Genomic DNA, 23165 nt, shown 5'->3' with positions numbered 1-23165 from the left:
TGTCTACAGAAAAAAAGGACGGTTGTCTCCTATTGAACCGTCTTATCTGTGGCGCGGGTTACGCTCGACTATGCGGACCACGTGGATCTGGTGGATACAGTGTGGGGATCCGGGTTGAGAGCCATCACCACCAGATCGTTCCGGCATGAGGGCTCCGATGGGCGAGTGCCGGGATGCAGCGCCAACGAAATAGCCACAACGGGGAGTACCAGTAAAGCAAGGAGTGAAGTATAATCGGTCGCAAGTCCAAAATATCGATAACGCAATATTCTCGCACACTTCAATATCGCAACACACGAGTGGTACGACTTCCCCTTTCACCAACAATACCGCACAGATGAGGGAAAACATCTCCGACCACCGTCCGACGTCCCGATACCTCGATACCTGTCGGCGAAGAAGAAGAAAGCAAACAACGAGGGATTATCGCCGCCTACCTGTAGACCCGACCTACGCGACGTACTGGCCCAATTAGAATAACGCAGATTTGAGGAAGAAGCACGTGACAGCAGCACGAGGAAAATCAGGATCATCGCTCGTCTCGACACTCTACGTTCAGTTTTCAACTAAGCCAGACGTGTCATCGCTATCGCTAGTAAAATTTTCTCGCTATTGTATCGCATTTTCCAGTACCTGTTCCATCTTCTTTTCACGTAAGTGAGGTTCCTTTTCTATTTTGCGGAGCCACGAAATTACTTACAGTATATCGTATCTCTTTCTCTCTCTCTCTCTCTTGGTGCTTGGTGAACAACGTGTACCCGTTATCGCTCGTCACATTTTCTGGCTGTTCTTTGAGTTTATCTTTGTGAGTTCGGTCTGTTTAGTATTGGTCAGTTCGCGCCGTGCCGGCTCTTAAGTGGTAGAAAACTCTTTGCGCCTTGTAGTGCGGCTATTAAATAATTGAGACTTTCAGTGCATTATAACCCGTTAAAATTTCACGGACGGTTTGACTTTGTTGTTTATTTCTGGAGCTGTCAGTGTCAGTGTCAGACTAGTGAGGTTAAACGCAGCCTTTGTTGACTGTTGACTGTCTTGGGATTACCTTCGTGTTATCTATAAACGTCTATTTACACCAATCTGTGATACCGACTTGCTGATAGTATGTCTCCTCCAAACTGTGCTTTGTGCTACGGCTCTATAGATGTCCCTAGTAGTGTCATTACCACAGGCGACAAATGTAAACATTCATTTCATGCTATCTGTCTCAAAATACGGTTTCAAGTCGAAACTAGCAGGGCTGCGACAGATCGTGTTCGTAGCTGCTGCCCTATTTGTACGAGAGATGAAACAACCGCTATTGGAGCAGAAATCCAAAAAATGTCAACCTTACTCGTAACTATGAACACTCGCCTTGGTGCGTTTGAAGCCACAGCAGCCAAGGTCAGCACGCTCGTAACGGCTGTCGAGGATCTTCGTGGAAAATTTGACAGCATGCTAGCCGATAACGTTGCTCTCAAATCAAGTCTTGAAACTGTCAATGCCACCGTAACAGAGGTCAAGAAAGATGTTGATTCGCTGGCTGAGGTAGCGTCTCGCCATACGGCGGAGATTAGTGAAATAGGAAGCAAGCTTGCCATCAGGCAGACTGGTGTGCTGGCACCTGCTGATGAGGCTATGCTGTTGCGGGTAGCATGCAATGAAGTTGCGAACCACCTAATTATTACAGGGATTCGAGATGGTGGTGATCGCGAACCTCTAGATGAAATATTGACCAAACTGCTAGCGGCTCTTAATATACAGCTGCCTCCTGATGCCATAATCCGCTTTGAACGAATGGGCCGCTATAGAGCTCAGAGTGCCCCTGGTGCTTCAACCTCGCGTATGGATGCAACTGCTCCTGGCTCTCCTCCTGCCTGCACTGCGCGTCCTCTTCTGTTAATCCTTGGGTCTCCTGCCTGGTGCGATCAAATAATTGCGGCTAAGAAGCTCAAACCTCAACTCCGATCTTCAGAAATTGATGCCGCCCTCTCGGACCGAAAAGTCTATATTAACAAAAGGCATCCTGTGCAACTTCACCGATATCGGAGTCAGATCTTGAAGAAGTTCCCTTCGCTGAGCCCGAGGTCTGTGTGGATAGCTGATGCTGCGTTGTTTGTTCGGCCTGGACCGAGGATCAAGCCGTTACGCTTGCAGCCTTCTTCCGATTTGTCGACCCTAACCCGAGCCCTACAATGACTCACGCCTGCGACTGCTCTCAAACCTAAGCGCTCACTGACTCGCCCGGAGCTCCTCAATGTCTGCTGCCTTAATGCCCAGTCACTGCCTGCCCATATTGACGAATTTCGCGAATTCTTTCGGCTAAACTCATACCACGTGATTGCTGTCTCCGAAACCTGGCTCAACGACCGGATATTGGACGTACAGGTTATGCTGCCATCTTACAGGCTGCACAGGGTTGATCGTCGAGGGCGACATGGGGGTGGCGTTGCCTTCTTTGTGCACCAGAAGCTTTGCTCTGCAACGGTTGCTACGTCCGCTGCTCTTCCAGAGGATGGATATCCTAAATACCTCCTAATAGAAGTTAGCGCTGATGCTGGAATGAAGTTTCTATTCGCGGTCGTATATAGACCTCCTAAAGTTGGTCATCTCGATATGTTTGAGGATGAACTTGTTCGTCAACAATCTCGATATAAATTTTCGTGTGTTCTTGGTGACTTCAATGCGGATCTGACATCTGCAGCTTATGACTCTGTCCACCTCAGTGAATTTTTTGCGTCGCAGGGGTATGATATCGTGCCAATGCAGCCCACACATCATACTGCCACCTCTGATACCTGGCTCGATATATGCGCTACTAACAATATTAATCTTCTTGAGTCCTGGGGTCAATCGTCGAGTCCATTTCTCTCAGGGCATGATCTTATATATGCTACTGTCAGGTATGGTGTGCCCAAGCAAGAAGCGCGTGTTATTCGATACCGGCCGTGGGATCGTGTCGATTGTGATGCTGCTTCTACTGCCTTATCTACGTTTGACTTCTCACAGTTTGCGTTGCTGCCCTCAATGGACGAACGGCTGTCAATATTCAATAACCTTGTGAATAAGGTACTGGATTGTGCTGTTCCTGTCAGGGAACTTACTTTGCGGCGATCACCCGCGCCTTGGATATCACTAGAAATCAGAAGTTTGATGAAAAAGCGCAATGCCTGTTACCGGTCCTTTAAGAGATCTCGCAGTGTGGAAGTTTTCGCCGAATATGTTGCGTACCGTAGAGATGTGAAGCGTGCTTTAGCAGCCGCCAAGACTACTTACATACAAGAGCGGTTCAATACTTGTGGTGGTGCGCGATCGTTTTGGCGTGAGATGGAGAACCTTGGTCTTGCCAAGTGTAAAAAACCACCGGCTGCTCTACCTAGTGGTATTACTGTCGATGATCTTAATGAACACTTTCTGTCTAGTACTGTTACTGTGCGGAATGACTGCCCGGTGGTACAGAACCTTGCCGAGAGGCAGATAGAATCCTTCACCTTCTCACCGATCACGAACAGATGCGTCAGCAGTGCGCTGTCACGTATTACAACTCGTGCATGTGGCCCTGATAACCTTCCGATACAGGCGTTTAAGACATTAAAAGATCTATTGATGCCGCTGATTGTATATTTTCTGAACTCTCTACTAACAACGGCATCGGTTCCTTTGTTGTGGAAATCCTCAATTGTCGTGCCTATAGCGAAGGTCCCCGATCCCACTGGCCCGTCAGATTTTAGGCCAATATCTCTACTCTGCTCGCTGTCTAAAGTACTTGAACGGATAGTATACGATCAACTCACGGTGCATCTTGCTCGTGGTAATTATCTCGATCCACGTCAGACTGGATTTCGTGAGGGTATGGGAACGCAATCAGCCGTCTTGCGTTTGGTGGATGACTGTAGGATTGCGATTGATGATCGCATGGTTACTTTGGTGGTGTTTTTAGACTTCTCCAAAGCATTTGACATGGTAAACCATGCGCTGCTTCTGTCGAAGCTGCGAACTTTCGGACTATCTGACAATGTACTTGAGTGGTTCAACTCATACCTATCTGACCGTATGCAAGCGGTTCGCGATTCTAGTGGTACGACCTCGCGGGTACGTCCTCTCCTGACAGGTGTACCGCAAGGCAGTGTTCTCGGACCGTTACTATTTTCACTTTTCATAAACGATCTCCCCCATTGCCTCTCGCGATGTCGCCATCTACTTTACGCAGATGATCTTGTGATATATCTTAGTTGCTTGCCGTCTAAAGTGAACGAAACATTAGCCTTGGTTAACGCTGATATTGAGAGTATCTGGTTATGGAGTGTAGAAAACCGTCTTAGACTGAATGTAGATAAAACTAAAGCCATGGTTATTGGCATCTCTAAATATGTTAACGTGGTCTGTGCAACGCAGCTTCCTTCTCTCAGTCTGGGGGGTCATCCTATCGATTTTGTAACCAGCTTTAGGTATCTTGGGGTTATAATAGATAGAACGCTGTCATGGTCGGAACACATTACTGAAGTGTGTAAACGTAGCGCGTCTACTCTGTATCGGTTGAGGATGACAACTTACGACGTGAATGTTGCGCTTAAGAGGCGCCTGGTCGCGTCTCTTGTCCTACCGATAAGTGACTACTGTGCAGGAGTGTTCACTAACCTTTCCGAAGGCTTAGATAGAAAAATTTCTGTAGCGCTCAACAATTGTGTGCGCTATGTTTTTCGTCAAACGCGGTTTGTGCACATATCTGACTTTCGACGAAGGCTCGGCTGGCTCACCATGCGCGATCGACGATTGTACATCATTGGTTGCATTTTCTATAAGGCCATACATGAAGGGCTTCCTGGCCTATTCGACTGTTTTCAGCCAAGTCAGTATGCATCACGCCGTCGTGACCCGTCGCGAACTGACACTCTTGTCCTACCATCGGCTCGTACGGTGACGTATCAAAAGTCTTTTGCATATGTTGGCGTTAACCTTTGGAACTCTTTGCCTCCGTCAATCACATCAGCGTCCACTTTGCCGGTGTTTCGTATTGGCCTGCTAGAATATCTGCGAGCGGAAGAGGCTGAGCGTGTGCAGCGTGGGTGACGCTTGTGAAATTATTGAAATCGACAGATGTATTGTATGATGTATGCTGTATGATGTATGATGAATGCAGTACGATGTGTTATGCGCGCAGAATGTGGCTGCCCTCTCTGTATGTACGTTTTTTCATTCGGCTTGTGTCTATTTCTATTTCTATTTTTATTTTATTTTATTTTTTTTTTTCTCTTTTTTTTTTTTTTTTTTTTTTATTTTATTTTATTTTTGTATTATTTTATATTATATTATTTCGGTACTGTTCACCAACCGCCATATTATTTATATTATATATAATGTATATGTTATGCCTATGGTTGCTAGGGGGTATTACCCCGCGATCAAATAAACACTCTCTCTCTCTCTCTCTCTCTCTCTCTCTCTCTCTCTCTCTCTCTCTCTCTCTTGCAGTTGTGCTGCGCGAGCCACGTGGGCTCGTATCTTATTCTTTTCTATTTCTTATCTTATCCCTTTCGATTTCTCATTGCAAGTAACTTCGCGACTGGTTGACTCTTACTTACGCATTGTTAGTGCTAGATAGACTTATGATAAAACCGTATTAATTGTTACATCGAATAATAGTATCGCGAGCCTACACACATCTCTCCTTTATGCTGAAAACGTTCTATTATTTGTCAAATCTCTCGCTTAACTTTTCTCTGGCTGTAAACTAATCGTCTCACATATCTTAACTGTGTCTGAATCTCTTCAGTTATTCGCTTGTTATTAATATTTATCGCTTCTTGGTCAATATGCTTCACCTGTCTCTTATTTTATCTGTTGGAGTCAACCCGTCCCCTCTGCCATTATCTTGCCTCTACTGAGCAAGCTGTGCAAAACCGTCGTAGAACCTGATCTTGTCTTCATCAATATCCTTTCTTCTAATTATCTATTTTCTGACGCATATGTGCGTCTGGCGCCCAACGATCATATCTTTCTCTCTCATCATCTCTCAATATCTAATTATTCAGGTTAGTAACTGCGCCGTAGGGTAACCTATCTTCAACCCTCGCACTTTATCTTAAAGTTAAAGTTTAAATAAATAAGTATTGGTTACAGTGTGTATGTACGTGCGTGATCAATTTTTTGTCCAACGATATCTCGAGAACGAGTAGTTAGATTTTGATGAACTTGGTCTTAATCGACGCACCTCTTTCAGACTTAAACCTGACTAGACTTTGGCTGTGATTGGTTCAGTAGTTTTCGAACATTTTGAAAAACCAAATTCTTTTCTTGTGATTTTCGTACACAATATCGAATGGGCGTCAATTTTGGTAAAAGGAATTATTATAACGTCGAATAATGTGCACTGAGAAAAACTTTTAGTTCCGGTTATCGCTCAGTCCTTAATTATCTTTATTTTCTACCACAATCGAGAAATGTAGTTCTAGGTAGAGAAAGAAAATTAGATTTCTAGCTGTTACCGGAAAGTCCAGTATACGTTACTATTCTTTCTCATTGCGATCACTGTTACTATATTTTCTTGCAACTGTTGCGAAAATTTAACGCGCGCAAAATGGTTAGGCGTACCTCGTTTTTCGTAATTCCGGCAATATTCAAACAGTTTTTTTTTTAACGATACCTGTTTCACAGAATTTTTCTAGTCACTGTAACAAATGAAATTTTTCTCAGTGCATAACCAAAAAAAATGGGTGCGTGTACTTATGTACGCGCGTGAGAAATTATACTTCTTTGGCATCATTAAAAAACAATAAAACAAATAACGGATGTCTTACATTATATTTAATTAATCTATTAAATTTTTGTCACGAACTTTTCATTAAATGTACTAATAAATTTATTTCTTTGTTTTGTAAATATTAAAAAACCAATAATAAATATTCAAGATTGATAATTTAATAATATATAGTATTAATTATATTAAATAATGATATTTTAATTCATATCAATAAATAATACATACGGATAACTAACCTCAATTATATTGGAGCACTTAAAAGAGTATTTTAGCACAATTTTTTCACTAATATTCACAAATATTAAATAATATTAATCCAAATATTCAATTTAAATCACTACTGAATATATTTTATTGCCACATGTATAATTTGCACTTGTATGAATATAAAACACGTGTTGTGACTTGAGACTTAATGAATTCGGTTGAGTGGGCAACTTCATCCTGTTAATTTTGTGTTACAGTGATGCGCGCGCATCTTGTTCCGAGACTTAATGAATTCGGTGAGTGGGCAACTTCATCCTGTTAATTTTGAGTTACAATTTTGTGTTACAGTGATGCGCGCGCATCTTGAAATTTCACTCTCATCAGTTTTTCATAACGCGCCTAAAGAAGTATAGCTTAGAATTTAGAATCACGTTAGTTAACCCTTCATAACATACAAAACCATGTTTGTTTGTAATATTTTTTCAGTATATTGAAAGATTTTGTTCAAAACCAACTTTGAATAGTAATTATATATTTTTTCGTGTACCGCAAGGTATTTTAATTTTTTGTATTCTAGATTAAGCGCAAACTGTCAAATTATTTGAGTAAATGTAAGATTTTTATTTCATCTTCTTCGTAATTCGTGGCATAAGGGGTTAAGAGCTATTTATAGAGAACATGTCATGAGATACCGTCATTCCGGGAACGGTTGACGAAAAAATTCTTTCTTGTTTGTTAATACGCAGAATGATTTATATATAAACATGCAATTGTATTTGTTTCAGAACCTTTGGTGAGAAAATCTATTGTTTTCGATCACTGATTCGTCTTTGGTAGCTTCTCATATATTATGATCATATGTTCACGAAATGATATTAATTATATTTCACGTTTCTGTTATGTTTTATTGAAAAGTATCGTTACAATACACCGGCTATTCCCCAAATGTTCACCAAGCAATTCAAAGACGAATGAAAAATTTGAACCGTCTGCTTTTCCTGTTATACCTCAGACTAGGTAGGTATGATCATCTCGTCAAGTGAAATGAAATCGGAGAATCACAGTCGGATGAAATTTTCGATGCCTGACTGCTGGGTTTGAATTACTAGACCAGCGGATATACAGAAAATTGGGTACGTGTCGTGATGCAACAAAATCATTGCGATCCTGCGGATTATCTTCTTCCGTATTCACTCGCCGAAAATAGCGAGAAGCGTTGCGATATACGAGAAACTCGTTGATAACCCCTGGAATAAAGAATGAAAATCAGAAGGTTGAGCTAGTTTGTGAAAAAGTGGAAAATATACCACAGGCTCGTCATGTACGTACAACTCCAAACGTTTCCAGGTTCAAGGCAGGAAGCAGGCCGTCGACTTTGATTATGGCTGGATCATTGGCCCTTTGCATCATAATCAATACCGAGCGTTGCATCTTAGGCGATTTGCCCAGCCACTGGCCATGTAAAACGGATTCCGATACTCGTTGACTCTTCGGGGGAAATTGAAATTTATCATCGATATCAATGACTAACGAACGTGCAGGCAATAACAACACATCGATAATTCGAGTGAGCTAAGAAAATGGTACGAAAAATTTTTTGATGATTTTTGAAGTACGGCAGAAAAATTGAAAAAAGATATTTCACAAGTATCCAAGGTGGTCATGCCTCAATAAAATGACCGAAGGTGAGCTATCCTCTTTATTATCACTATCATTATCACAAGCATTTTCGTTGTTGTTATTGTTACCATTATTATCATCATTGCTACATATGTGCCGAACGTGCTGACGCAGAGTACAATTGGCCAAGTGGTGCAATTCGCTGATCGTCGGAATTTTTCAGATCACACGTGTACAAGTATTTCATCCAATATTGCGAATTGGTTTCTTTGCGATTGGATTCTTCGATCGCAATCCGGGGATGACCAGACTTCACAATTCAGCTGAGCATCAGCGCTAGTTTAGAGTTTGAATGAATATTACCAAGGTTGTTCCGCGTGATTCCTGTATCCTTGTGCTGATTACCCGATTCGTATTCGCGCTACCTAATGCTCAATAACCAAAAACTGGTAATCCGGTACGTTCTCCGATGTGTAACGACTCACATGTATGTTTACGTCCATTGGTCACAGCATCGTAAATGTATCAACAGTGGAGGTTATCGCGTCGGATATTGATACAAGCTTTCATCTTTCGCAATAAAATCGAAAAAATGCCTCACCGTTGACACAACTTTCTGACATTTTCTTGATTTCCGTGACCAATGTCAATTTCTCTGATATTTCCATGTTTACCCTGACTGTGGACACTGTTGTTGGATGACTGACGATATATTTGTACACATCCAACATTACACTCAACTCTAATGACTTTGCAACGAGCGAACTTCCGATACCGTGGCAGCTTCTTGCCTTCACAAATATAGCTTTTGAACGAGAATATTTCGTGTTACATTGCAAACGAATGATCAAAAATTGATCCGGGCTTTAATACCGTCATTCGACACCTTCACGCTCACTTAGAGCCTAATAACATTAACCCTGGAGAGAAGGTGAGGATTTTTTATGAAATTTTCGTAAAAGATTGTGCTCGCGATACTTCTCGGAAAGGAGGGTGAGATATTTTTCGTTTACTCCTACTTCGTCAAGCACCAAAGATGCCGAGCAAAATGTTTGCCATGTGCGTACCAAAACGTTAACCTGCATTTGTTGAGCTGCACTATTAAACGGCGTATCATCATACGAATTCTCTGCGTTTTATTCGGCCACTTTCTGTGGATGTTGAAACATCAACACCATTAAATTCTGTTAATCACCAACCTTTAGATCGAGACCGGACTTCAATTATACATATTTCTTACCAGAGATACATTCATGTGACACGCCGTATGCGCTCATGCTACAAATCCTATGTTCCGTGCCACCTTCTCTCAAAAACAAGAACACTGGTACTTTCAATAAGCGTCACTACTTGATAGTTGACTTTTAAGAACTGGTGGTCATAAAAACTATAAAGTAGCCTAGTTGTCGACGTAGGTAACGCAGAATAGTCTTTCTAGCAAATTTGTGTCCAACAGGCGCAGACGCTCGTCTGAGACTCATATCGCAAACTTACCCTCGGCTTAAAGAGACCTTCTTCACCTCCGCGATGCACAATCTACTGTTGAGCTTCAAGCATTTAATTTATAACGATTGCTGACGTACGATTTCGGTCAGTTCGAAAATCACGAGCATTACAAAACTGAAGTCTTGCCAGACGTGATTAGAAAAACTCGACAAGAAAAACTGAAGTCATTTACCAACAGAGCCAAGTAGTCCGCTGGCCAGGCGTACAAAAAAAGATGGACCATGGATACCATCTCGAAGGCCACCACCTTGACGAAATCAAGTGAGTAGAATTGCTTCTGTATTGACATGGAATGCAAAATAAAATTAAAAAATTTTGACTGACTGCACGGATAATAGGCACCCAACGTTTCGGACCATAATAATTTTATCCGTTACAAATCAATCTTACAAAAGTGATCACGACTCCTCCAAACATAACTGCAGTGAAGTTCGATGCGGCCACCACTAAAGCTATACGACCCACAGTCTTCGACAGTCTGCTCGCATACCTGGAAATTGTAAAAACGTTAACTAAACCCATTTAATTTTCTAGGAAATATCAACATTTTCAAGCTGGTGGCGCAGTAACAAAAGAGTTGACATCATTTTTTTCTCAACGCGACATCGATCATTTGAATTGCCCATGATTCCTCATTTCACCTGCTATACGACTAAACCGGAAAGACAAGCTGAACGCTTGTGTCGCAAAAACTAAAGTGTGTATTTCTCCGCAGAAAATAAAACTGCGAAGCAGGGAAATGTTGGAAAACAGGCTTTTCATGTGAGGGCGTACATTGATGCTCTACTGCAAAAATGCAGGAAAAGCTAATCGGCCTTGGAATGTAATTGCTGGAGATCTGTGATTTTTTCATTTTTTACGAAAAAATTATCGAACTCACGAATGAATGTTTCTCGAGGTTTCATGCACCTGCCAAAAATATTTCAGAGGGCAAAAGAAAAGAGGATGCTTCCAAACGACCATATTTCGCAATGTTCCATTTGCCCGAGTCGTATCAGTCAAGTACCTTGGCACAAGAGGACAATTGTTGCATTTGTTGTTACAAATGTTGTTTTTCCCGAAAATTCGAACATGGAAAATAGGCGATGGTGAAATTTCATTATACTTTACACTTGATCTATTGGAATTTTGTCAGATTGTCGAATTGCGTCGATGAATAAAATCGTTCTAAAAAGTTGTAGAAAATTCAAGTCCACTCGAAAAAATATTTTTCGAAAACTGAACGCCTTTTAACGTGAGAACAATCACACGAATAATCACGAGCCCAATTCGAGAGCTCAAGGGTCAGGCCCAGGTCGGAATGTTATGGAATGCCCCGTTTATTTTTGGGAAAGGTGCATCAAAAAATTGAAATTGACACGGACACAAATTAATCATACTTTAGCGATTCTTGGTGATGTCGAACACATCTGTTGACTTCATTCAGGTTGCTCGCCCTTTCGATTTCCGTGGTCAGGATATCAAATCTGGCAGCGGTGAACCAGGTTAAAACAACGAAGATCAGGCTCATAAACAATGTGGATGTAACTTGGAGGATAATGAAAACATTTATGCCGTACAGAAGAGCCCAAATCCAAAATGGCTCTATTGAAAACGGGTATGCGGTCTTAATCGGTAAGGGCTGAGGTAGAAGAATGGGTGCCAAAAGGTACACAATCCCACCGGGAAAGATCACTGCCATAACCATTGTATGGAGTAATGAACACTTTCTCATGTTGAACCGAATCACAGCTAATTCTTGATCCGTAGCATTTCTCACGAACGTCGTCATTTCGGTTATCAATGCCTGGTAAAAAGTTTTTAAAATGAAAACACTTTTTTGTTACCATGACAAAGAATGTAAATTGCGACTTCTGACGGCAAGTTTGGGAAATATGCGTACAGTTTTTAACCAGTAATTTTCTACAAGCCCCGTATTTTTGTGAATAATTTAACATAGCATTGTAATAGGTAATTTGTGCGTACAATTACTTGGTGCGCGAGTCTGCAAATGATTGAATTACGATTAGTTTCATGTATTCGTGATGCGAGACACTTCACTGATATTGCGACAAGTAAATTGGAAAATTCCATCGAATCATCTGAAACATCATGCATCCGTACCAAACTCGCACAGTTTTCATTCGACGCAACGGCTATTTTCAGAACATGAATTACAGAACCGACAATCAGTTTGTGCAACTTTGACGTGTCTATACGACACTTTTGCGTATCGTAAGTTGAGAAATTCGGAAACTGCTTGGGCACAAAAAAGACAGGCAGGCTGGAAATTCACCGAATACCTGGCGACTTTCTTTGCAAAGACTCAAATGTTTCCAAATACTTGGTGATGGGTGGTGTACAGAAATGCGAAAGTCTAAAGAGTCGACGGGACGAAACCCCGGAAGTTAAACTAACGACAGTCAAAATTCTATGAAGACCATAAATACGAGAAGGTGACTTGTAGAAAAATAAAAGTTGAGAACGGAAAAATGTACCTACGATCAAACTTATAACGACGGATTTGTTTTTTTTTTATCACGATTTGAGAATGGGCAATATCACGAAGGGAAAAATATTGAGTTGCAAAAATATCGAACCATCAAAAAGTCGACTTTGCAAATGTCAGAATCGGGCACAGTAGTATAGCTATGAGAGTTCAACACGCAGATTCCTGCTACCGACACTTACCGACATTCTCCCCAGACTCAAACCCTTTTCCGCGATGACAGCACAGTCTGCCGTACCGACTTGAGGCCACAACCGTGCAACATTACCGACAGTTGTATCGGTCGACGGTGAAAAATCGCACTGCTTTACCAACAATTCTCATCGGTCGAAGGTCAAAATCATGCTGTTGTACCGATTATCTTACCGACCGAAGCTCAAAGTCTGTAGTGCTCGACTGCCAACGGTAGAGGGCGCAGCGGGGGCGAGAACTTTTTTACCGTCCCGCATTCTTTTTCCACGATCGGACTGCTGATGTGTAACATCAACCACTCCAAACCCCTTTTCCAGGGTAGGACTGCTGATGTGTAACATCAACCACCCCCCACATATTTTTCCCACGTTATCAACCACGTGACATTCCAAAATTAATAGTTCCGAGAATTGTTTTTTATCCACTCAGATATCGCTGATGTGTAACATCAGCCACCTCACATTCCTTTCTGACGTTATCAACCACGCGACATTCCAAAATTAATGGTTCTGAGAATGGTTTTTCACTTACCCGGATGTCGGTTTGATATCAACCACGTGACATTTGTTTGGCTTGTAACTGTCATGTGAACTCAACGATGAATTCTGAACGGGTTCAGTCAAGACCAGAGTGCATAGTCGACCGATAGCCGCGGTACATTCAGAGCCATGGATCTGCGGTGTTGGGTTACTATCGCTCTAAGAATGCTAAAAGGTGCGCGCGCATACACAAACATACGTACAGCTGTCCTATAAAAAGGACGCTCATCACTGCAAACGATCACTAAGTCAAACTTGCGTGAGGTTGCACGGTTTTGGCCGCAAGTCGGTACGGCAGACTGTGACGTCATCTCGGAAAAGGGTTTGAGTCTGGGGAGAATGTCGGTAAGTGTCGGTAACAGGAATCTGCGTGTAGAACTCTGATGGCTATACTACTAACGACCGAACAAAGATTCCAAAGCTCGAAATCCCGAGACCCACTAAGGCAGAATGGACAAAATACCGTAAAGTCACATCAGTCACATGAATTGCTGCAGTGAAAACATCCAGTCAGTTTGTACTACGTACAGCGAAAGTTTTGAAAGTTGTTATAATTTTCATCGACCATAACTGAGACACGGAATTTCCCTCCGCGTGAAATTTATCATGCACGTTCACTGTCAGAAAATTAAACATCGGCCTCTAATTTATTTTCTTTGACCACAGATTAATAGGGCAATGAAGAGCCGTTTATACTCAACTCGAAGGCGGTCTTCGTCGATATGACAGATGAAGACAATTGACATCGTACCAAATATTGCCGACAACTCTGTCATGCACAAGAACATGTTGAGGCGGTCTTCTCTGTTGCGGTAAACATAGTATATCTGTGATAAAAATATGATTATCATATGAGTTGACGATAAGAGCTTCAAAATCTGACGTTTCAGGATGATGATACGCTTAGCCCCAAGAGGCAACGGCCAACCGAACATCAGTCTCGACGATATTTGTACGAAGCGAATCGTCATCTCTAGCGACAAGTACATCTTCGTAAGTTCTTCTTTCTGTCGAACTTTCTGTGGATTTCAAATTCTTCTTTGGTTGGTGAGGAGCCACCGATGGATTAGTCTGTTCCAATTGTCAAATAGACTTGACGTGAGCTAATGGATACCGGTGCATGTCGTAAGTAATGGGCGCCAAGCGTCGGTACAAGTGAGAACAGTAGTACAGCAAGGCAGGTTCTGAGTACAAACACCTTCTTTACCGACCGAGCCGCTCCGCGCAGCTCAGACTCAAACCCTTTTCCGCGAAGACGTCACAGTCTGCCGTACCGAAGGCCCAAACCGTGCAACCTTACCGACAGTTGTATCGATTGAGGGTCAAAATCGTGCTGTTTTACCGACAATCTTACCGACCCCGTGCAACCTTACCGACAGTTGTATCGATCGAGGGTCAAAATCGTGCTGTTTTACCGACAATCTTACCGACCGAAGGTCTGTAGTGCTCGCCTGCCAACGGTAGAGGGCGCAGCGGGGGGCGAGAACTTTTTTACCGTCCCGCATTCTTCTCCCACGATAGGACTGCTGATGTGTAACATGAACCACTCCGAATTCCTTTCCCACGGTAGGACTGCTGACGTGTAACATCAACCACCTCACATTCCTTTCCCACCTTATCAACCACGTGACATTCCAAAATTAATGGTTCCGAGAATTGTTTGTCTCAAATTCAACGTCGCACCGAAATCCTTTGACCGCATGCCGCTCGCTGTCAAGTCGAAACTTGTCGAACGCATTGTTTTGTCTAACCACCTTATCAACCACGTGACATTTCAAAATTAATGGTTCCGAGAATCGTGTTTCACTTACTCGGATGTCGGATTGATATCCAAGGTCGACCGATAGTCGCGGTACAAAGCCATGGATCTGCGGTGTCGGGTTACTATCGCTCTTGGAATGCCAAAAGGTGCGCGCGCATACACAAACTTTGATATCAGCCCCGTGACATTCCTTACCCTCCATCAAATTATGTGGTGGGGGAACGTTATATAAGCGAAAAGTGAAAACTTCATCGCCAGTCTGAAGCTGTTCTTCTTGCAAATGAGAAGTGCTCTGGAACAACGTGAGTTGAAGAAACGACTAGAACTGCTCCTCAAGAATATTGGAGAAGTAAAACATCTCCTGAAAATCAGATCCGACCTCAATCAACTGACAAGAGATTTCGAGCACCTACAACTGGACCGTAACGACAATGGACTTTTCAAAATTGAACGAAGTCGCTCGTCTGGAGACATTTCTGCCGTTGAAAAAGCTCTCGGACCTCGAAGCCTACTTCGAATACCGGGTCAGTGGCGTACGTCGGGTAAAAACGAAATTTGGAGACAAAATCGTTCTGGACTTGGATGACGCTTTCACGATTTTTCTGCCCAACCGACTGAACAAAGCCCTCCACGAAAATGAAGATTTGTTCCAGAAGGTGACGACAACCAGTAAGGAGATACGGCTGCATCTACGCTATCTTGGCGAACCGTACGGTCAACTTGAATTTGTATACGTATAATATTCGAATATCCAATGTTCTGTGTAAGTCTTACGTTCAATAAACAAAAAAAAAAAGATTTAAATTATGAATATTTTTTCATTTATCCATCTTGTATACCTTTAATCCTACGTACCTTGTAATTGTATCTAGAATTAAGTCTCAAAACCTAAGAAAATGCTACTCCGAACACCACTAAGCAACGACGGAGGGTTTCGAGCTGCGTCATGTAATGTGAACTCTACGATGAGTATTTGGACGGGTTCAGACCGGAGTGCAAGGTCGGCCGATAGCCGCGGTACAGAGCCAAGGATCTGCGGTGTTGGGTTACTATCGCTCTAGGAATGCAAAACATAACTCGGTTTGAGTACAGCTCGGTCAAGGATGGAGAGCAAGGTCGAATCTTACATAAGCTTCTGAAAAAAATTCTCTCTCTTAAGAGCTAAGGTGAAGGTATAAAATTATTTCGTGAATATTCTTTAAAAAAACAGTTTTATTGAGTACAATTTTTAGAGTACGGTTGACAATTACTTCACAAAAAATAGTACAATAATTCTATTCAACAGTGTCATGACCAGGGTGATATATTCGCCAGGAATGCGGGACCGTTCTTGTAGACGCTTCTGCGCAGTAACACAAATCGTACAGCCTCGCCATCCGGACAGTACGATGATTTTGTAGCCAATTCTGGAGTATGCAAACGTTTCGTGCCGCACAGATTGCGTTGGGTATTGTGTGAAGACCGCATCTCAGAGACACAGCTGAAGTTTTTTGCAGGGTTTCAAGCGACGGGCAGTCAAAGTCCAACATATCGATGATTTGAACTTTCGGAACGATTTTGAGCAACCAATCTCGTTTTTCTTCTCCTTTTACGTACACGGTTTGAGCTTTGCACAGCCTGTCTTGAACGGTCCGCTCAACTTCCTCAAAAGGTATGGTTCCACAGCTCCAACGTAAGCCGTGAAAATCGCGTTCTAACCAAGAATTTTGGCTTTTGTATTTGACGTCCAGTAAATTCCATTTGTAAGGTGGCTTGAAGAAAAACACTGATGGAGATGCTTCCGAGTAGATTGAAATTATAGCCAATTCTTTTAATGTGAAGGTGTTGTTGAAAGGTCTACGAAAGCCTTGTATGTCAACGATAAGCTCCATCTTTGAACTGTGCGAGATGGTGGGAACGGGTCAGCTTTTATACCAACTTTTTCACCCCACCACTGAGCGGGTTGTATTCGACAATACGATCGTGAACGATCAAGCAGTACGCCGATGTTTCAGCGGGAAAGTTGGCTTTAGCTTCAAATTCAAGACGGATGTCGACAGGTCCGTACTTCAAAGATTCGTTTTGTTTTGAACAGTCGATAACGAATAAGGGGACGTCTCGAAGGAATTCACTCTTTGTCAGCAACGGCTCGGGGTTCTTGTCGTAGTAGGTAGCTTGGAAGTTTGCGTACATCTCGTACAGGAGCGCGTACAGATTACGACTCATGTTGAGGTTCAGGTTACCGTACGGATAAGATTGAGAGTTTAAGAATAGCTTGACGTCCGTGATATTGCAATGATCGAAATGATTTGCGTTCTTGCCGGTCTTGTTCTTTCTACTTGTTTGGAAACTCAAAATGACGTACCGAGGTTTTTCAAGCTGAGTGGAAGTTTTCACAGTCCAAACGTGTTTCGATGTTGTGGGAAGTAAGGGATATTCGTACAATTCCCAACTGCGGAAGCTCATCGAAACAGGCGGGTCTCTCTGAATGAAATTTAGTAGGTCAACTTTTTTCTGATCCGCGAGTTTCAAATACGGTATTAGCCATTCCACTGCATTGATCGTGATTTTGAATTCCTCCTCCTGAGTCTGCATGATTGCGTTGACGTCAGTTTTTGATCTCGTCAAAATTAACTCATGTTTAGCGTTGACAACGATCTTGCGGTAGTCTTCGGCGAAACCCAATATCATGCTGAGCGGTATTAGTACGTCAAAGTTACCATCGGCATCGGTTAATTTTTTCTTCTCTTCTACATCGAGCCATCCAGCGTTCTCCATCAGCCAAGTCTGACCAGGGTGCAGGGAAGCGTAACCCTTCATGAGACTTGTCAAGCCAACGTTCTTGCTTCTATCAACCTCAACTGCGTTAATTTCGTAGCGAATTTCTTCAAACAGATGACAGACGGCGTTGTTTACGAGCTGTGTGTTCACAGTAGCTGTACCATCAGGTTTGAGGAGTCGTCCGTGGATATGTACCGAACTTTTGCTGGGTAATATGCATAAATCCTGATGCTGAACGGTGATTCGAATTTCATCGCTGTTGTTGAAAGTTGACGAGGCGTAAGGTTTGTGAGCGTGAATCTCGTAATGCGCAACGGATTCGTCAAAGACGACTGGTGTTTGAATGCTCAAGATTTCCTCCTCCATGGCACGTAGCAGATGATAAAAAAGCAAAATCGGATTTTTATTTGTCGGAAATTCCTCTTCCAAAAGGTGTCAGTTTCAGACCCAGAGCTATCAGGAACTCCACGTTTCGAGGTGTTAGCGGTTCGGGAATCGATCGACGACTGACTTGATCGGGGCATGTTGACTTACTGATATACCTACTCTTTGACAGTCTGTTATATACAATTCCCATCGTTTATTGCGATTTGATGTGTAGTCTCACAGTAATAACTTCTCCACGAAAATTAACCAGGTCTCCGTCTTGATCCACTAACCGGAGCTGAACGTGATCTATGGTCTTGACGGTGATCGGAAGGTAAATGACGTGCGACGGTACTTCCACGATCTTATATCCTGGTGGGACGGTCGGGAAAAACTCGTGAATAGTGTGTACTTTGTGTCCATTGACGTAGGCGCCCGTTGTAATGCTACACTCGACTCGCAACGCGTTGACCTTGAGTATAGTTACAGGCACGTCCGATTCGTGAGTTTTGTCAACCTCCAATACACGTGGTGTAAATCCCAAAAGTTGAGCAATAGAATCATTCGGCTCAAAGTTAATCGTGTGATTGCATGTGATTTCGCTGCGTAATGTATTATTGTTGGGTTTGATGGCGAGCCTGATATCTGTATTTCTTAGCACGTTTTGAAGATACTTCTCTATGTCCTCGATCTCGTAGCTGCCGGTAGGTATGGTGATCACTTTGTCAGCTACGTAAATTTTATTGTGACCGACATCAACGTTGGGAATCGAATTAAAGGTTAACAATTCTACCAAGCCAAGAGCATAACTTTTATCACGAGCAAGTTCGATCGGTGGGAAATATTGTGCCTCGAGTATCGAAGAGGTTCCCGAAATCGTTAACGTTAACGAATCATCCATGACTGCGAGTGGTAGACTGACTTTGACGAATCACGCACCATGTTTATATAGCTCTCCACTTAGAAATTTCAGACACAAGTGTCCGCATTCAAATGTATCATAATCCTGGTACCTCTCATGATTGTATTTGACGCTACCAACGCCGAGGTATTTTATGAGGTCCGAGGGTGGTTGAAGGTTGCCGAAACTGTCGAAGTAATCGATATTATTGTCACATTTCTTGTACGCAACCCAGTGTGTTCCCGGACCGTCTTTGTCGTCAAGGTTGATTATAAGCTGACTCGTTTTTTCGTGGACCGTTTTCGGGCATTTCGTTTCGCATGAAAACACCGCGGAAATGCGGAACCCTCAAGATTTTTGCATATTTCAACAAGTCCCAATCAGTCAACGCTCGACGTGGTAGCGTCGCATCTAGTTTTTTGAAAGATGGAGACCAAGACCTGTTTTGTACGGTTTCATATGAAGCCCTTTGCCCAACGCGATAGCTTCCATAGTTTTGTTGTGTCGTTTGCTTTCCTCCAATTCTCGTTTAGCCGCGCTCGCATCGTTCACAGCTTTTGCTATACCGGCCGCACCACCGGCTAACGCACCCGTAGCGCTGAGACCGGCAAAAATAGGAATCAGAAACGGTAGAAAACCACCGACTTTCGAAGGTACCGGTAGGACGCGAGGTGTTCGCACTTTACATTTACCACCCGCTTTTTTAACGGCGTTCTCAGCTCCCTTCAGCGCAGATTCGATAGCTACTTTTGCATCGTTGCTTGGAACCATAGAACGTTTTGCAGCATTTACAATTTTTCTCAAGGTCACATTTTTTGACTTTCGCATTCCCATTCCGAGTTTTGATTTTACTTTCATTGTATTAGCTACTGCCCAAGCGGCTGCCTTCTCACCCAAATTTGCGTCCTTTGCGAGAACCCGTTTCCAAGCTTTCTCAGCCAACACCCTATCAGCCTCGTTTCTAACCTCAAGGTTCTCACGATTTTTCGAAAACGCTATGTCGTGTTCCTTACACGCTGCATCGAGAGGATTGATACCGGAATCGCCTCTCGCGAGTCTTTTCGTCAACTTCGTACCGGGACCGCAGTATTGGTAACCGGGAACATGCAACTCGATCGGAAGTTTGTTGATGATTCTATTCACCAGACCCTTGCCACGATGTTGCCGCCTGCTGCTGCTTCGTTTACCTCTGTACGCGATCATGTTCGGGCGTTGACTGAAGAAAAGTGCTTTGAAAACGGGGTATTTATAGCAAATCCGATCAGTCATGTCCGAGATGCGGTTTGAGAAACAACCTACCAAGCTTCCCGTGATGAATTTTGACAAACTTTCGTAACAAAATGTCAAAAAGCACAAACGGCACGGTGAATTACTCCCGAACAGTGTACGTGCGATATTCTGTGGACCGTCGAATTGTGGTAAAACTAATGCGTTGCTCACACTTATAACCCATCCCAATGGACTCAGATTTGAAAATATCTACATCTACTCGAAATCTCTCAACCAACCTAAATACCGATTGTTGAAGCAATTGCTGGACCATGTTGAGAATACGGAGTATTTTGCGTTTACCGAGCGTGAGCAAGTGATTCCACCGGAAGAAGCACGGCCCAATTCAATAATCATATTTGACGATGTAGCGTGCGAGAAGCAGGACAATATTAGAGCCTACTTTTGCATGGGTAGACATCACGACGTTGACTGTTTCTATCTCTGTCAGACGTACGCGCGTATTCCCAAACATCTCGTGCGCGACAACGTAAACTTACTCGTGTTATTCAAACAAGACGATATGAACCTGAGACACGTATACAACGACCATGTGAACACCGATATGTCTTACACAGAGTTTAAAAGTGTGTGCTCTGCATGCTGGAACGGTGAGAAGTATGGGTTTCTGGTGATCGACAAAGACAGTGAGCTCAACGAAGGACGATACAGGAGGGGATTCGATTCTTTTGTTAGCCTGGAAAAGGAATAAAATCTAGCGTTTTCGAGCGAGAGATGCAGTAGCGTTGCAGACTCAGTCGCGTCAACATGCAGAGCTCTGAAATTTCCAAGCAAAAAGATGTCCTGTGTTACGCCCCGACGTACCGCCTTGGCGTACCTTTTTCTAAATTCCATTTCATTTCATTGCTTTAATTTTTTCAATGCACAGATATCACTTCATCAAAATCTCATATTCTAATAACGGCGAGTTCCACCCCTCCTGGCAAAAGTCACGTAGAGACCAACGATGATCCCTAGTATAAGGTTCAACTTTATTCTATTTATCTGGTACCAAGAACTGAGATGAGAGACTGCTGAGCTAGTATCAGTAGCGCTCAGCCTGGAAATATCCCTCTTTTTAAATTAAAATTATAATCAATAACTAGGATAAACCACTACCTTCAGAACCATCAAATTAAAATAGATTACTCATTGGAATGTATGAATGAATGTGTGAACATTGCATGCGAATATCTTTTGTTCATATTTTTAATGTGTCACCGACGAGATTGAGAATCGTCGGAACACCGTCGAAGAGCGAGAAGTAACGCTGACCATGTGGATTTGGGCACCAGGAGGTCGCCCTCGCACCTCATTGGCTAATTACCGTTGTAACTAATTACAACTGCAGCTCCTTGGACCCTCGGGCCCAAGAAGCCGCGTCTTTCGTCTGTCAAGTCGCGAAGTGCGTGGACGTAAACCCGGATTAGCCCTCTCGAGCAAGAGTAGCGTTTGGAAAATCTTAATTGTGACCGGCCTAAAGTCTCGCGCTAATTCGTTAAATTCGAGCTTCAGTTAATCTGTTAATTGCAAAAGACTCACTATCTTCTACATTTCCATTTTTCCTGTTCTTTACTAAATCTCGTCATTTCGCGAATAGACATTTTTATGCAGTTCCATTTTCCTTAATTAAATCAAGTTCGGCCCTGATTCAAACCGAATCAGGTAATCTTAAATAATAATAATAATAATTACACTATCATTTTTAATAAATAATCGTTCGAATCAATTTTAACTCATCATCAAAATTACAAACAGACACTTTCAATTATAACTCTCGGTAACAAGATATCATTCTAAATTCACAAAGACTAAGTGACCAACGTTCTACATCACTCGATTCATCAACTATTCCAAATTTGAGGTGAGGCCCCTGGTCCAACATTCTACCGACGCAGACCGACACGATCCGACGGCTCTCAATCTCGCCGACTGATTCACCCAAAAGCTAAGTCAATCCGAGTGTAAATCTTCTAAATTAGACGAATTCTTGTTCACCTTGATAATCAAAACTACTTCAGTAAATTCACAAAAACCAAGCATAGAATTGGTGGCTAGCTTAACTACCCCCAATTAAATTCCACTTATTGTTTCCGAGAATTAACAAATAAGACTAAACGATTGAATATATATATATATATAAATATATATATATATATAATATTAAACGATTTAAGATAATCTAAAAAGAGAGATACAATACAATACAATACAATATTCACGACCAGCTAGTTATAATCATCGTTCAGAATAGATGTTCCTGGTACCAAATAATATTATCTTCTAGAATAGTATAACACGCGATTCTTATTAAATTTGAAAACTTATAAATTGTTATTTTTGGCTCATATATATGTTTATCACCATCAATTGTTACCAGATATTTCAATAACTAAATTGAACCAGAATATACTTCATCTTTTACCAGTTAAATCTTTACAAACGTTTATTTTGAGCGACCTTGTTCCCAATTTCTTTATTATAAAATAGCCTCAACTATTTAAACAAACCTCACAGACCTGTACAGGTCTATAGCAACACGATCCTACAAATTACCGGCTTATCGGAAGGTAAGTCTTTCTTTTAGTTTTAATTATTATTCATTGTCGTTACGTGGGAGCTAGATTATTCAATTAATCACTAACTACCACCGCTCAGTACACCCTCACCCCCACGTAACACAAGAATTGGTGGCAGCGGTGGGATATTGTTGCTAACAGTGAGATTTGTTTAAATAAAAAAAAAAAAAATAAAAAAAAAAAAAAAATTTTAGTTTTTGTGTTAAAATTGAAAAACTGGTCAAACGCATGAAAAAACAA

At 42.2% G+C, this 23165-nt stretch overlaps 1 protein-coding gene across 1 annotated transcript in view; it reads right to left on the bottom strand.

Annotated features, from left to right (window-relative positions):
• LOC124302900 (odorant receptor 46a-like) overlaps positions 1–23165 on the bottom strand; it is a 99501-nt gene that overhangs the window by 14518 nt on the left and 61818 nt on the right. Inside the window, exons 2-5 of the mRNA XM_046759468.1 lie at positions 13990–14359; positions 11449–11855; positions 10460–10559; positions 10242–10346 (exon numbers count right to left, since the gene is read on the bottom strand). Coding sequence (XP_046615424.1) covers positions 10242–10346; positions 10460–10559; positions 11449–11855; positions 13990–14277 — 900 coding nt within the window. The 5' untranslated portion in view covers positions 14278–14359. The remainder of the gene's footprint in view (positions 1–10241; positions 10347–10459; positions 10560–11448; positions 11856–13989; positions 14360–23165) is intronic.

Source organism: Neodiprion virginianus, chromosome 4 (genome assembly GCF_021901495.1).
Source record: "Neodiprion virginianus isolate iyNeoVirg1 chromosome 4, iyNeoVirg1.1, whole genome shotgun sequence".
NCBI lineage: Eukaryota > Metazoa > Arthropoda > Insecta > Hymenoptera > Diprionidae > Neodiprion > Neodiprion virginianus.
The sequence above is the reverse complement of the archived record's forward strand: the minus strand, read 5'-3'. Positions and strand labels throughout refer to the sequence as shown.